This window comes from Leucoraja erinacea, chromosome 21 (genome assembly GCF_028641065.1).
Source record: "Leucoraja erinacea ecotype New England chromosome 21, Leri_hhj_1, whole genome shotgun sequence".
Lineage (NCBI taxonomy): Eukaryota > Metazoa > Chordata > Chondrichthyes > Rajiformes > Rajidae > Leucoraja > Leucoraja erinaceus.
Window position 1 is genome coordinate 7350646 of NC_073397.1, and position 15560 is coordinate 7366205.

The 15560-nt window shown below is 46.3% G+C and overlaps 1 protein-coding gene across 1 annotated transcript; it reads right to left on the bottom strand.

The window, feature by feature from the left end:
* Window positions 1-3482: 3482 nt before the first annotated feature.
* On the bottom strand, window positions 3483-11693 carry LOC129707200 (ankyrin repeat domain-containing protein 60-like). Its single transcript, XM_055652025.1, has 4 exons — window positions 11405-11693; window positions 8260-8390; window positions 4458-4623; window positions 3483-4122 (listed from the first exon to the last, which is right to left on the bottom strand). Exons 1-4 carry the CDS (start codon window positions 11571-11573, stop codon window positions 3629-3631), a joined length of 960 nt encoding a protein of 319 aa, XP_055508000.1. The 5' UTR covers window positions 11574-11693; the 3' UTR covers window positions 3483-3628.
* Window positions 11694-15560: the final 3867 nt, after the last annotated feature.

Genomic DNA, 15560 nt, shown 5'->3' on the forward strand with positions numbered 1-15560 from the left:
ATGCCAAGCTGTTTGAATAGGACTGCGGCTGAGACCATCCCTGGATTATTACCTGAACTGTTTGAATGGGGGCAGATAGAGAGGTGAAGGAATGTAGAGGGAAATATCTGTCAGGAAGGAACTTCATCGAGAGGATAGATCCCTCTCGGGCAAGGGTTCCCAACCTGGGGTAAATTTACCCCCAGGGTGTAAATTTCACCTACCCAGGGGGTACATTTGTTGATTCTGGATTTGTACAATTTTTTCTTATTGACTGACTGTGTTTAGTTCTGGTGTACCGGTATCTACTCATCATTAGTTGTTCATAAATAAGTGAAATAACATTGTTATCGATATCATTAAAAGTCTCATCTTGACCACTTCCTGTCTGCGCTGTATATTAATTTTAGAAAAAAACGCTACTCTGTATCACTGTGCTTTTTGGCCACCTTACTCACGTCCTCCTCCACTGAGCCAGCCTCGAGGGCGTTTCCCATCGATGAAAATTAAAAAAAAGTTATGAGATCTGATCTATCAGCAATTCTTTCAGATCCTTGCCCCAGAGCATGGATTCCCCAACCCTTGTCGTCCCAGTTACTCCTGGCAACTTTGATAGCACACTAGACTAAGTGGGACCAGTTGGGTCCGAGCTTCACACGGGAGGGCTGGTCCCCCAACGAAATATTCCACCTCTCCCACCAATTCCAATGTACGTGCGCGAGCGTGCGCGCACACACACACACGCATTTACACACGCACACATACACTCACGCGCGCACACTATATATACATACACCCACCACCCCCCCACACTTGAAATTGATATGTTCTGATGCATTTCAAATAATTATTCATCATCACATTCATGTGTGGAGTATGAGAAACAGAATGAATAATAATAATAATAAATTTTATTTATGGGCGCCTTTCAAGAGTCTCAAGGACACCTTACAAAAATTTAGCAAGTAGAGGAAAAACGTGTATGCGGAATTAAATAAATAGTAGAGACATGACTAGTACACAAATTAAAGACAGAATTCAATTCAAAACACAATATGAGGCAATTCAAGCACAGATGAAAAGGGAGGGGGACGTGGGGCTAAGGATAGGCAGAGGTGAAGAGATGGGTCTTGAGGCGGGACTGGAAGATGGTGAGGGACACGGAACTGCGGATCAGTTGGGGGAGGGAGTTCCAGAGCCTGGGAGCTGCCCTGGAGAAGGCTCTGTCCCCAAAACTGCAGAGGTTGGATTTGTGGATGGAGAGGAGACTGGCTGATGTGGATCTGAGGGACCGTGAGGGTTGGTAGGGGAGAGGAGGTCAGTGAGATATAGGGGGGCCAGATGGTGGAGGGCTTTGTAGGCGAGGACCAGGATTTTGTAGGTGATCCAGTGGGAGATGGGATGACCGGTGGATTTAAATTCAACGCTGAGGATTGAAGATAGCGGCTATTCCACAATCCTCCAGACAGCAGTCAGTCACTCAGGAGACGGAGGGTGCTTACAGGAGACCAGCTCATGAGTCTAGAGGGGAGCACAGGAGCATGACAACCAATCCCACCTCCGCAGCTGCCGCCCGGAAAGCAACTGGAAATGCCCTTTAGGTGTCATGACTGCTGCAGAGGAAGCATGTATCTCAATAAATCGTTATTGTCACATGTACCTGGGTACAATCAAATGTTTGGTTTTGTGTCCATCCCGGTAAAGTCACACCACAGAGCTCACCTTGGGAGTACACAAGAGTCAGGTGCCGACAAAGTAACAAAGGTTCACCGAACAGTCCTATCTCCTGCCTGCCACCACACATGGCAGGGGGTGATGAAGGGAAGACATGGATCATAGGGATTGAGAGGAGCAGGCAGTGGTGAGGAGAGTGGTATCTGAGAATCCTATGTGAGCCACAGCTGTGGGTTCAGTCGCCCACTAGACTGCCAATGACAGAAACTACAGAGCATCATTTAAGGTGAGAGGGGAAAGGTTTACAGGGGACCCGAGGGATAGGCTTTCCACACAGAGGATGGTGGGTATATGGGCTGTCGGAAGTTCCCGCCCCCGCACAGAGCTGTCCAAGAGTGGACCCGGTGACTGGCGGCCGAGGACGGGCCAGCATTAGTCCTGGAGGTCGGATACGTGCGTGGTGGGTGTCGGAGGTCGGACGGGCCGGCGATGAGTGCCGGAGGTCAGTCGTGGACGCGCTGCCGAGAGAACAAAGAGGGACCCGGTCTGGGGGGTGAGAGGGGCACCCAGAACAAAAAGTGACCATTGGGGACTACATTGGACATTTAGTGACTATGTCGGTGCCCTATACGTGGTGACTCTTTGCCTACTTTGTGTATGGTACGCAAAACAAACAATTTCACTGGGCCATGTCACATATGATACGAAAGTAACAATTAATCAGTATTTTACTGGGTCTCCAAGAGATTGGGTTAAATGTCTAGTGTTCCCAAGCTAGAGTGTGGCCAGGGACAATAAATATCATGGTGCTCAGGGATAGCTATAATAACACACAAGGTTCCAGAAGACAAGGCTATAGTTTGAATTACATCAATTGCAGGCTGCCAGGGCTGACGAGTGAGATCAGCAACCTCTGTGGGTGATGTTGTGATGTCTTGTTCACCCTCCACAGGATCACCGCTTCATCCTCATTCACCTGCACTAGACAAGGAACTGCAGAAAACTTTAGATAAGATTTATTTTTATTTTTCAACCTTGATGCCCTTGACGTCTAGTGCCCGATCCTGATCAACAACCTTTCACTTCACCGCGGGTTTAGCCTTTGGTTCCCTTCATCTGTCTCCAGTCCCAGCGGCAGCATGAAGGATAATTGTGGATGTTGGCAGGATGCAGGGTGTGGAGGGCAGGGTTCAAGGTGCAGAGTTTAGGGGGCAAAGGCCAGGGTTTGGCGTATAGGGGGTAGAGGACACAGTTCATGGGCAGAGGTGGGCATTGGGCCTGCACCAGGCCATCGACTTGGGTTACAAGCAATGAGTTACTGCTCGAAGGCAGAGGCTTCACAACCACAGAGCAGCTGTGGCCAGCTCCCTGCTCCCTGTACTTGCAGTGCCCTTCACTGCCTCGACCCCCATCCTCGCCCTTCTCCTCTTCGCTCTTATTCACATCCTGCAACACTCCCCCTCCCTTCCTCCATCCCCTCCTCCACTCTTCCTTCCCCTTCCCATCTTCCCCCATTTTCACATCTTACACCTTCCCATTATTCCCCTCCTCCGTGGCCCTCCACCTCCTACCCCCTTCATCTCCCATTCCCACTCGTCCCTGCTCTCCCCACTTCTCCCTCGTCTGTTCCTTCTCATCCAACACTTTCCCTCTCACTCACAACCTCCATTCTCACTCCACACCTCTACCACAACATCCCCCTCCTCCAGCATACCCTGCTACTGCCATCTCTTCTCTCCTCCACATCTATTTCCACTCGATTTCCTCTGCCTTGCCCCCTCCCCAAACCCCTCCCCCCCCCCCCCCCCGTCCTCCCACACCAGCCTCCTTCCCCTTTGATAACCCTACTCGCACTCGTCTCCTCCATGCCCCCTCTCATCCATCCAGCCAGTCTGAGGTGGGGAGCTGAGCTCTGGTAGTTGCCACTGGGCTGTTGGCGTTGGTGCCCAGCAGCAGCAGCGGCGGCTGGCACCGCCTAGATGTGTTCCAATGACATGTGGGCCTTGCTGCTGGCTAGGTCTAGTCCAGATGGGCGAGCCTCTCTGATGCCAGGCATGGGCCTCTTTCTGCCACCCTTGCGTGGGATGTGATGTTTCTGCTCAGCCCGGGCTCCCCGGGGCCCCCGTGGCTTCAGCAGGTTGGCCATGTAGATCTTTCCGTGCGTGCCCGTCTTCCACGTCTTCAGCGTGGAGTCGAAACGCTGATGGGCAAAGAGGTCCGCCTCCTCAATGGGGGCGGCCGGTTTGAGGTCAGCGGTCCGCTTCATCCACTGGTACTGCAGGAGCTTGCCAACGTTCTCCTTGTGATCCGTTACACGAGCCATGTCCAGGACTGTCCGCCCTGTACGGTCAACACCAATGGCAATTCCCCCTTCCGACAGCAGGAAGGTGATGCACTGACCACTGGCCCCAACCACTGCCATGTGCAGGGCAGAGTGCCCATCTATTGTCTTGGTGTTCAGATTGGAACCTGTTGACAGAGAATCCAGCAGAGGAGGGAAGAGAGAATCATGGTGTGTACTGCCTTGACCTGGTCCAACTCCAATCCAATACACCAGTTAGTGACCATGGGGAAAGCCCAAATATCTCTCTGGAGTCATTGAGATACACTGCATGGAAACAGGCCATTCGGCCCAACAAGTCTGTGCCTACAATTCATCCCAAATTTAGGCTGTGAGGTAGTAGCCCCCAGACTGACTGCAAGAGGTGATAAAGTGTACATGTTGACCTGCAAATGTCTATATACATTTTAAACAAGAGTCCTACATTTTTTTGGGCACTCCACAGTCTGTACCAGACTCTTACCATTCTTCAGAAGGTACCTGACGATGTCAACGTGCCCTCTGTGAGCGGCGATAAGTAACGCAACAAAGTTACGCTCCGAAATCCAGGCTGCCCTCGCCTTGGCATCCATGCGCTTCGAATTTGGAGTGGTATAGTCACTGTCCTTGGTAACGCCGAGAGCCAGGAGCTGCAAGGCAATGAGCACCAAATTTGGTTTCTGTGGCACACCAGCACATACCCGAGAAGGCAGTGATGAGGAGCGACCACAACAAACCATGGCAATCTGTGTGGTGAAGGTGTTCCCATAATAACTATAGGGCCATTGAGGTTCCCTGGAGTTCACTCATCCCCTCAGCAGATGCTGCAGGGACATGATATGTCCCCAGAATGAATACTTGACCTCAACCCTTGCCCTTGTCCATCCTCCGCTAACTCCTGCTGGAGACGGTATCTGAGCATGGAGAGGACCACGCTATCTGCTGATACCTCCTCACCTGCACACCTCCATTAACTTGCTAGTCAGCATCTTTGAGAGAAGATGCTAGCAACTAGGATCTCAGCAGTAAATGTGGACTGGCAGTCATGAAGTCCAAGCGCCAAACTGCCCACAGTGGGAGGGAATAAAGGCCATTGGTGACTGAATGGCTTCATTTCATATACACTAGAAGAGAATGAATCAAAGTCAACTAAATATACGATCCTATAAATAAAGAAATAATTTACTTCCAAGAAATATACAAAAACTGTTTATGGAAAGTCAGGGTGGGTATAATTAGAGAGGGGAACATAATTTAAAAAAACTCAATGTCAGAACAACTCTTAAAAGTATGTGCATAGCAATCTGTGGTGTGAATGTGTGGAATGGTCTGGAACAGGAGATAAAACTTAGCACAAGCATAATTCAGTTTAAAAAGATGTACAAAAACACTTGTTTAAAAGGATATTGGGATGAGGATAGGCGATTGTGATATTTGTTATACTGATTGTATTGGGAAGGGTGATTATAGAGTGATGGGTTGTATATATGACTAAGATACTGTATAGTATATGCGGGTTGGTTCTTTTCTTTTTCTTTTTTTCTTTTTTGTATGGCTTTGTAAATATTTGATTAGTGTTCAAATGTAAATAATTTGGTGTACATATAGTGGCTGGTGTACATATAGCTGCTAAATTTGTATAAGAGCAGTTGAATAAGGGGTGGGAATTAATAAGCTTTGGCTTCTTACTGCTCTTTTTTGGACACATATGATTTAATTTATTTATTGATATTGTTTATGACACTTTATAAATATTCTTGTTTTGTTTTTTGTATGCTGTTCCACATTTGCTTTTTATTCTTTTCGAATTAAATAATAAAATAAATAAACAAATAAATAAATAGGACGGATTTAGAGGGATAAGGACCAAACACAGTTAAGTGGGACTCGTGTAGTCTTAGGCATCTTGGCCAGCATGGTCAAGTTAGGCACAAGGGCTTGTTTCTGAGCTACATGACTCTCTAACCCTCTAGACTTTAGAGATACAGCCCACCATTAATCACCCAGTCACACTAGCTATTTTCTCATCTACTCCCTTCACACTGGGGGTAATTTACAGAGGGCAATTAACCTGCAGACCAGCCACGTACTTGGGACATAGGAGGAAAGTGGAGCACCCAAAGGGCACTCACGTGGTCTCAGGGATAATGTGCAAACTGCACACAGGCAGCGCCCAAGGTCAGGATTAAACCCAAGCCCCTGGCGCTGAGAGACAGCAGCTATACCAGCTGCTTAACTGTGCCATCTCTTCATTAGGGTGGAAAGATTTATGAGGATGTTGCCAGGACTCGAGGGCATGAGCAATATGGAGAGATTTGGCAAAATAGGACTTTAGCAGAGAAGGTTAAGGGTGATTTTATACCTTAAAATCATGAAGGGAATTGATAGGGAATGCATGGAATCTTTTGTCAACCAGGGGAATCAAGAACCAGAGGATATGTTTAACGTGAAAGAGGAAAATTGGAATAGGAACCTGAGGGGGAACATTTTCATTCAGAGGGTATGAGGCATGAGCTGCGAGAGGAGCTAATTGAGACAGGTATAACAACAACATTTAAAAGGTACATAGATAAGAAAGGTTTATAAGGATATGGACCAAATGCAGACAAATGGGACTAACTTGGATTGGCATCTTGGTTGGTTTGGATGAGTTTGGCTGTAGGGCGTGTTACTCTATGAATTCAACAAAGTAGGTACAAGGCCCAGATAAAGAACCTAGAACACCAGGGTGCACCCGTGAAAAGATTTTATAAAACAGACCATACGTTTCTCTAGATATTTATAAAGGAAAAGATTAGCACAAGTTAATGTGGATAGACAAGAGACAGGAGTAGGCCATTCGGCCCTTCAAGCCAGCATCTCTTCCAGACTGAGGCAGGGGACGTTATATTAGGAAAGAAGTGTACCCGTGTACATGGAATAAGTCTCCTGCAAAATACAGGCCTCCTGCAAAGTAGTGGAGAGCAGGCACAGACCAAATAACAGAATGGAAGACATTGACATTGTGAAAGAAATGCATTGGAGAAATTAACAGGGTTCAAAGCCAAGGTAACCTCAGGACCCGATGCATCCCAAGATTTGAAAGTTGCAGCTATGATTTTTTTAAAGTTTAGTTTAGAGATACAGAGCAGAAACAGGCCCTTTGGCCCACTGGGTCAGCGCCGACCAGCGATCGTCACACATTAACACTATCCTACACACACACACACACACACACACACACACAATTTTTTTACATTTACCAAGCCAATTAACCTACAAACCTGTGCGTCTTTGGAGTGTTACTCCACACTGGTTTCCCTATGCTGAGCCCCAAGCCTCCTACCCGTGCTGCACCCTACCAACAATGTCAGTATGCCTCAGAGCTGCTTGTGCTTCTTCTACTAACTGCTTTGAGTTCCACTTCCTCCCTCTAGTTACACTTGGCACCAGATTACTAACCAAGGTATCCTTGCATCTCTAACCTCACCTTAGCACACTTAAACCCAGAGGAGTTTAGGCTAGACAATGGCAAATGGAGAATACCTTTCCCCATTTAAAGCCACATTACAAAGACACCATGGAACACCTAACCATTTCTTAATATATGAACTAACCAATCTCTCTAACCTTTCCACCTTATAAATTAGCATCTCATAAACTGTCAATGGCCACATCAACCTTGGGAACAGCCCAAGCTGCAAACACCACGGCTCCAACGTGCCTGGAAGCCCTGATTTCTCTAACCTTTCTAATCCATCAGTAACATCTTTTCTAAGTTGCTGAACCGGTTCAATGTCATCCAACTCCCCGTTTTACCGCCAACCCATACGTTTAACTGGCTTCTCCACTAGAGACAGGATTTCTTCTTCATCGACATGAAACCTTTCCTCTTAATCTTCGATCTAGCCCATTTAAAATTATCATTCATCTTCCCTAATAACCTTCTTGTACAAGCTACTGTTGTGGTCACCAAGATCATATCATCCATATAGGCCTTGATTGGAGGCACAGTCTGTCCTGCCGTCTCTTTATGCCAATGACCCACCGTGATTAATCACTAACTCCATCGCCATTGTAAACTCTAATGGGGAAATCGTACACCCTGCCATAATGTCCATCTCTAGTCTCTGCTATGCTGTTGTGAACTGTACTAAAACACATTCAGACATCTTGGATTAGTGCAGGAAAGTGGTGCCGAGGTTATCTAATCAAGGAAGGAATGTGGAGAGGGTGAAGGGACCTTTCATATGCTCGGATATGTTGGGTGTCAAACTTGTAGGAGTTGCGCATTAGGTTAGTGATACCTCATCCATATGACCGAGTGCAGCAGCTTCGAACAGTTTATCCAAACCATCCTGAGGCCAGGTTTTCAATCTTATTATCCCACCGCTGATTATGCCGTTGAATTTCAGGGTGACGTTGTCGGGCATTTCTCCTGTGAAGGACATGCAGTGTTAAGCATGATCATTTTGTAGCCACCTTTAAGTTTCATCAACACTGAAAACTGGGGTACAATGCTGTGCTTGAAGTGGTCGAGGCATTAAACCAGTCGCACAAACCCAGGTGACTTGGGGCAGCCAAGTCGGAGCATTTGGCCACTTAACGTTCTGGGACTTTTTTTCTTTAGAGTTTAGGAGACCTAGGGGTGACCTCACTGAGGTGGACAGGATAATGAGGGGCACGGGTAAAGTGAACACAATCTTTTTCCCAGTGCAGAGGATTCTCAATGTAGAGGGCATAGGCCTTCAGATGAGGAGAGAGAGATTTAGAGAGACCTCAGGGGCAACATTTTCACGTGGATGTTAGTCCATATCTGGAATGAGCTGCCAGATGAAGCAATAGAAGCAGATACATGTACAACGTTCAAAGGACATTTGGATAGATATACATGGATAGTTGATGGGGCTATGGGCCAAATGCAGGCAAACGGTACTAGCCGCCTTAATTAGCATGGGCAAGGTGTGCTTAAGGGACACAAAAAGCTGGAGTAACTCAGTGGGCCAGGCAGCATCTCTGGAGAGAAGGAATGGGTGAGGTTTCGGGTCGAGACCCTTCTTCGGACTGAGAGACAGGGGAGAGGGAGACTAGAGATATGTGGAAGTTAGGGAAAAGGAAACGAGAGATAAAGACGATGTAGAGAGATAAAGAACAATGAATGAAAGATATACAAAAAAAGTAACGATGACAAAGGAAGCAGGCCATTGTTAGCTGTTTGTAGGGTGAAAACGAAAAAGTAACAATGATATGTCGAAGGGCCCGTTTCCGTGCTATCCAGCTCTATGACTCCATGACTGTAATTGAAACCCTAGTATCCAGTGATCCATCTCTGTGATCAAGCTGTGTTCAGGTTGTCTCTACAATTTACCTCCATTACAATGATTTCATATTTCCTTATGACATAGATGGGAATTTGGCCCGTCGAGATTATGCTGACTCTTAGATCAACCAGATTCTCTCATTAGTTTTTCTCACACAGCTACACATTGGCGTCATTTGCAGTGGCCCATCTAATCACCAGCCCACATGGTGGAAAGCTGAGCAGCTGGGGGAACCTTACAGTCAGAGTGAGAACATATAATCTCCCCTAAGGCAGTACAGAACCCTGATCACTGGATCGATGAGGCAGCAGCTCAACCACTCTGCCCACATATGATGACGTGCCAGAGAATAAAAGATACCCATAGTTTAGGCAGCAACGGACTACAAGTGATCTCTTAATCCAATAAAAGTGGCTTGTAAAGGAAAACATAACTGAACACCGACTATAGACAGCAGAGAAGGTATCACAGCAGACAAGGTTAGTCAGCAAGTGTAAAGCTTGGAGAAATCAGACTCAGCTCCAACTCCCAGTTACTGGGTGGCACAGCGTTGGAGCTGCTGCCTTACAGCGCCAGGCCACGGCAATTCCATCCAACTGGAGCAAGGAAGTTTAAGAAGATTATTTGATAGAGGTGCACAAGATGATAACTGGACTTCATAAAGAACAGTTCTTCCCACCAGCAGATGATTCAAGGACCAGGGAGCGTAGATGGAAAGTTTTAGGCAACAGATATGCGGGTGATGATGCCAAACATTTTTATGGGAGTAGTTCGATCCTGACTACGGGTGCTGTCTATATGGAGTTTGCACGTTCTCATCGTGACCTGCGTGGGTTTTCTCTGGTTTCCTCCCACACTCCAAAGACGTACAGGTTTTGAGGTTAAATGGCTTCGGTACAATTGTCGTGTGCGTGCGTGTGCGTGTGCGTGTGCGTAGGGATTGCTGGGCGGTAGGTTGAAGGGCCCGTTTCCGCGCTGTATCTCCAAACTAAACTAACTACCTTGATCCTTGCTGGAAGGTGGTACCCAGCAAGATCACTGACCTGCCCCAGATGTCACGGATGTTGTTACTGCAATACTATTTAGACTCATTCAATGATTTCAGCAGAATGCTCACCCCGTGCCTACACAACGTGCGAATCCATTGTGTCAATTGCCTCCAGCGACCCAGTGGTATGGCAAGGATGGCACCTATGTAGCCAGCATACATTAACAGGACCTGTTTCCAAGCAACAATGAAATGCAAGACCAGGGAGGGGCAGTTAAGGGGTGAAAGGGTGAAGGCGAGCAGAGGATAATTACCCTTGCTCCTGGAAATGTGGTCAATGTTCTCAGATTATTCTGTGGTCCATGGGCATTCATACATCTCCAGGAGACTATCAACGGAAAGCCCAGGGGGGGTTTATGTTCAGACATGTTTGAATGTCTTTGTAGTAAACATGTTGAGGGGAAAGTCCATTTGCCCGACTGTCAAGAATCATATGATGAGCGTTTGCTGGCACTGGGCCTGTACTCGCTGGAGTTTAGAAGAATGAGGATGGACCTCATTGAAATGTTCCGAATAGTGAAAGGCTTGGATAGAGTGGATGTGGAGAAGATGTTTCTACTAGTGAGAGAATCGAGGACTAGAGGCCATACCCTGAGAATTAAAGGACTTTCCTTTAGGAAGGAGGAGGAATTTCTTTAGTCAGAGGGTGGTGAATCTGTGGAATTCTTTGCCACAGAAGGCTGTGGAGGCCAAGTCAATGGATATTTTTAAGGTATAGACATAGATTAGTGTGGGTGTCAGGGGCTATGGGGAGAAGGCAGTATTAGTGGGGGAGAGACAATTCGACCATGATTGAATGGTGGAATGGACTTGATGGGTCAAATGGTCTAATTCTGCTCCTATCTCTTATGACCTTATGAGTTTTCTGTTGGAAAACAAAGACACGGCTTGCTTTATTATTGGCTGGGAAGATGGACTAAGGCAACAATGGTGGGTAACATGTGACCAATGGGACTTGTGGAAGGCCAGGCAGAAAAACTGGTCAATGTTGTCTTGACCTTCTCACCCCCTCCCCCCCCCTCACCCCCAGATGGAGTGATGATGAAAGGAGAACCGGGAAGGAGAGGAAGCCCAGAGCCTTACCCTCATCAATGTAGTAGAGCCTCTGGTAGTTGGTGGGGATTGCAGTAATCAGCTCCAGCTTAGACTTCATCTCCTGTATCGTCATGTTGTTAGAACATTCGGTTATTCGGAACTTCTCCCCTGTGGCCTCCAGGTGGACTCCCAGGTCGAAGGTCTTCCTCGGCACCATGACGTGTCAAAGGGGGTTACAGTAACAGGACCCCCCCCTCACTTTGACCAGCTGCTGAAAAATGGATAATACTGCTCCTGGCGTGGAGCCCTTCATTAAAATCACATTAAATCAAAGCAGTTTTCCCAACCCCCCCACCCCAACCCCACCCCACAAAGTCTGGGTAAAAATTGTCAAGCACTTGAGTGTTTCACTGCTTGTGGCATCGGCTGGTGATTGTGACCAGAGTTTTGTTTGACATCTCCTTGGAGACGGGTTTTGCTTGCTCAGCACTGTGAGGGAGGAGAGTAAACCCTCACTGCCAGCTCCTACCTTTCAAACGTCTCTTTATCACGGCAACAACAAAATCATGACAAGGGTCAAATTTCCCACAGGACTAAGTGAGAGTGAGTTAAGTATATGTGTGAGTGAGACAGCGTACAAGTACATGTCCATAAATATGTGTGAATGGAAGTTAATTACTGAGTATGAAGTCAGATTGAGAAGTTGAGAGTGAGACCGTATCTTTGCAGAGAGAGGGAGATATAGATCTTGCTGAGTGTGTGTGTTCTGTGCATGTGTATGAGTGTTTGTGTGTGAGTGTGAGTGCGTGTGAGCAAGACTTCCTGAATGATCAGTATAGAATTTGTTTTTATTGCTTTGTGCGAGCTAAACAGAGTTAATTTACAAACTTCACATTTCAGATCTTGCAGCAAAACCTTGATACTCACCTGAGCTTCTGTTGATGCATTTCCATGCATTGGACAGCAAGCACAGGATTTCTATATTGAACCATTCTGATGAAAGGCCATCATCCAGACACATGAACTGCCTGACCTGCAGCACTTTGTCCAACTTCACTTATTTTTTTTAAATTTGCGTTAGTTCATTTAAAATTTTCCAAACAAAGGAGTCTAGTACTTTGCTTATTTTGATTTCAAAATCCTGATCATTTGCTAGCTTGAATACTTTTTTGATCAAAACATTCTAAAGCATTCCAAACAGAACCTGAGGCATCAAAGTGATTGAAGGCACTAAAGACTTTGAATCAAAATTCCTGATAGCTTTGAAGTCAACCAGAACTTAACCAGTTGCTAAAGTCTTTTGTTCCAGCTATTCCATTGGGGACTCTTCTCCCGAGAGCCCTACCCTGTCCTCTTGCGCACCGGACCACGGTTTCTGTAGTCGCAGTTCCGAGGACCAGGCTGACCTGTAGCACTGACTAATCTTGGATCTGCACCAGGTCAGATGCTTTATATCTCCAAAGTGAACATGCAGACCAATAAACTGAGCAAATGATAACCAGTTGGTGGAGTTATTAATAGCCAGACTATACGCCTTAAGGGCCTGTCCCACTTGCGCGACTTTTCAACAAACTGGCTGCGACCTTCAAGGTCGGGGGCACTCGCCTGAAAAACCACGAGCTGGATCGACGGGAAGAGAAGTGGGGAAAGGGGAGAAAAGGAGTGGAGACACTTTTAAGAAGGCAGACAACTTTTAATAAGCTAGAGACACATAGTTGTGAAGTTTAGCGGGCATTTAACATTACCGGTCGGTTTTCCTTGGTTCTGAAAACTCGTGCTAACGTTTTTTTTTCCCCCCAATGAGCCAATTAAAATGCCCGGTCAGCAAAGGAGATTGCCTACTGCAACCTAGACGACCTACAATGACATGGCGACCCCAGTACCACTGCACTACCAGTTCAAAAGTATTGATTTTCTCCATGCCGACCAATTTTTGCTGGGGGAAAAATTTTCAGGTTGTTGAAAAATATTCCTCGACCAAACTGTGTGGGAACTTCTCTCGACCATGAAGGAGACTTACCAGTGACCATCTACGACCACGTTTCGACCATGCTGCGTGCTTGTGGCGAGCACAAACTCTCCTAAACTCGCAAATAAGGTCCCCATAGTGGGACAGGACCTTTAGGCCTTAGTTTGGCGGTACAGTGCAGAAACAAACTCTTTCACCCACCGAGTCCACATGGACCAGCGATCCCCGCACAGTAACACTACCCTACACATATTAGAAACATAGATACATAGAAAATAGGTGCAGGAGTAGGCCATTCGGCCCTTTGAGCCTGCACCGCCATTCAATATGATCACGGCTGATCATCCAACTCAGTATCCTGTACCTGCCTTCTCTCTCCACACCCCCGATACCTTTAGCCGCAACTAACTCCCTCTTAAATATAGCCAATGAACTGGCCTCAACTACCTTCTGTGGCAGAGAATTCCACAGATTCACCACTCTCTGTGTGAAAAATGTTTTTCTCATCTCGGTCCTAAAAGATTTCGCCCTTATCCTTAAACTGTGACTCCTTGTTCTGGACTTCCCCAACATCGGGAACAATCTTCCTGCATCTAGCCTGTCCGACCCCTTAAGAATTTCGTAAGTTTCTATAAGATCCCCCCTCAATCTTTTAAATTCTAGAGTACAAGTCGAGTCTATCCAGCCTATCTTCATATAAAAGTCCTGACATCCCAGGAATCAGTCTGGTGACCCTTCTCTGTACTGCAAGAATCTCCTTCCTCAGATTAGGAGACCAAAACTGTACGCAATATTCCAGGTGTGGTCTCACCAAGACCCTGTACAACTGCAGTAGAACATCCCTGCTCCTATACTCAAATCCTTTTGCTATGAATGCTAACAAACCATTCGCTTTCTTCACTGCCTGCTGCACCTGCATGCCTACTTTCAATGACTGGTGTACCATGACACCTAGGTCTCGTTGCATCTCCCCTTTTCCTAATCGGCCACCATTGAGAAAGTAGTCTGCTTTCCTGTTTTTGCCACCAAAGTGGATAACCTCACATTTATCCACATTATACTGCATCTGCCATGCATTTGCCCACTCACCCTGCCTATCCAAGTGACCTTTAGGGACAATTTTACATTTACAGTGCCATCCATAATGTTAGGGACAAAGACCCATCATTTACTTATTTGCCTCTGTACTCCACATTTCGAGATTTGTAATAGAAAAAATAAATCACGTGGTTAAAGTGCACATTGTCAGATTTTAATAAAGGCCTTTTTTTTCACCATGTAGAAATTACAGCTGTGTTTATACATAGTCCCTCCATTTCAGGGCACCATAATGTTTGGGACACATGGCTTCACATGTGTTTGTAATGCTCAGGTGTGTTTAAATGCCTCCTTAATGCAGGTATAAGAGAGCTCTCAACACCTAGTCTTTCCTCCAGTCTTTCCATCACCTTTGGAAACTTTTATTGCTGTTCATCAACATGAGGACCAAAGTTATGCCAATGAAAGTCAAAGAAGCCATTACGAGACTGAGAAACAAGAATAAAACTGTTAGAGACATCAGCCAAACCTTAGGCTTACCAAAATCAATTGTTTGGAACATTAAGAAGAAAGAGAGCACTGGTGAGCTTACTAATCGCAAAGGGACTGGCAGGCCAAGGAAGACCTCCACAGCTGATGACAGAAGAAGTCTCTCTGTAATAAAGAAAAATTCCCAAACACCTGTCCTACAGATCAGAAACACTCTCCAGGAGTCAGGTGTGGATTTGTCAATGACCACTGTCCACAGAAGACTTCATGAACAGAAATACAGAGACTACACTGCAAGATGCAAACCACTGGTTAGCTACAAAAACAGGATGGCCAGGTTAGTTTGCCAAGAAGTACTTAAAAGAGCAACCACAGTTCTGGAAAAAGGTCTTGTGGACAGATGAGACGAAGATTAACATATCAGAGTGATGGCAAGAGCAAAGTATGGAGGAGAGAAGGAATTGCCCAAGATCCAAAGCATACCACCTCATCTGTGATACACAGTGGTGGGGGTGTTATGGCCTGGGCATGTATGGCTGCTGAAAGTACTGGCTCACTGAACTGCTGATGATAGTAGCATAATGAATTCTGAAGTGTATAGACACATCCGATCTGCTCAAGTCCAAACAAATGCCTCAAAACTCAATGGCCAGCCGTTCATTCTACAGCAAGACAATGATCCCAAACATACTGCTAAAGCTACAAAGG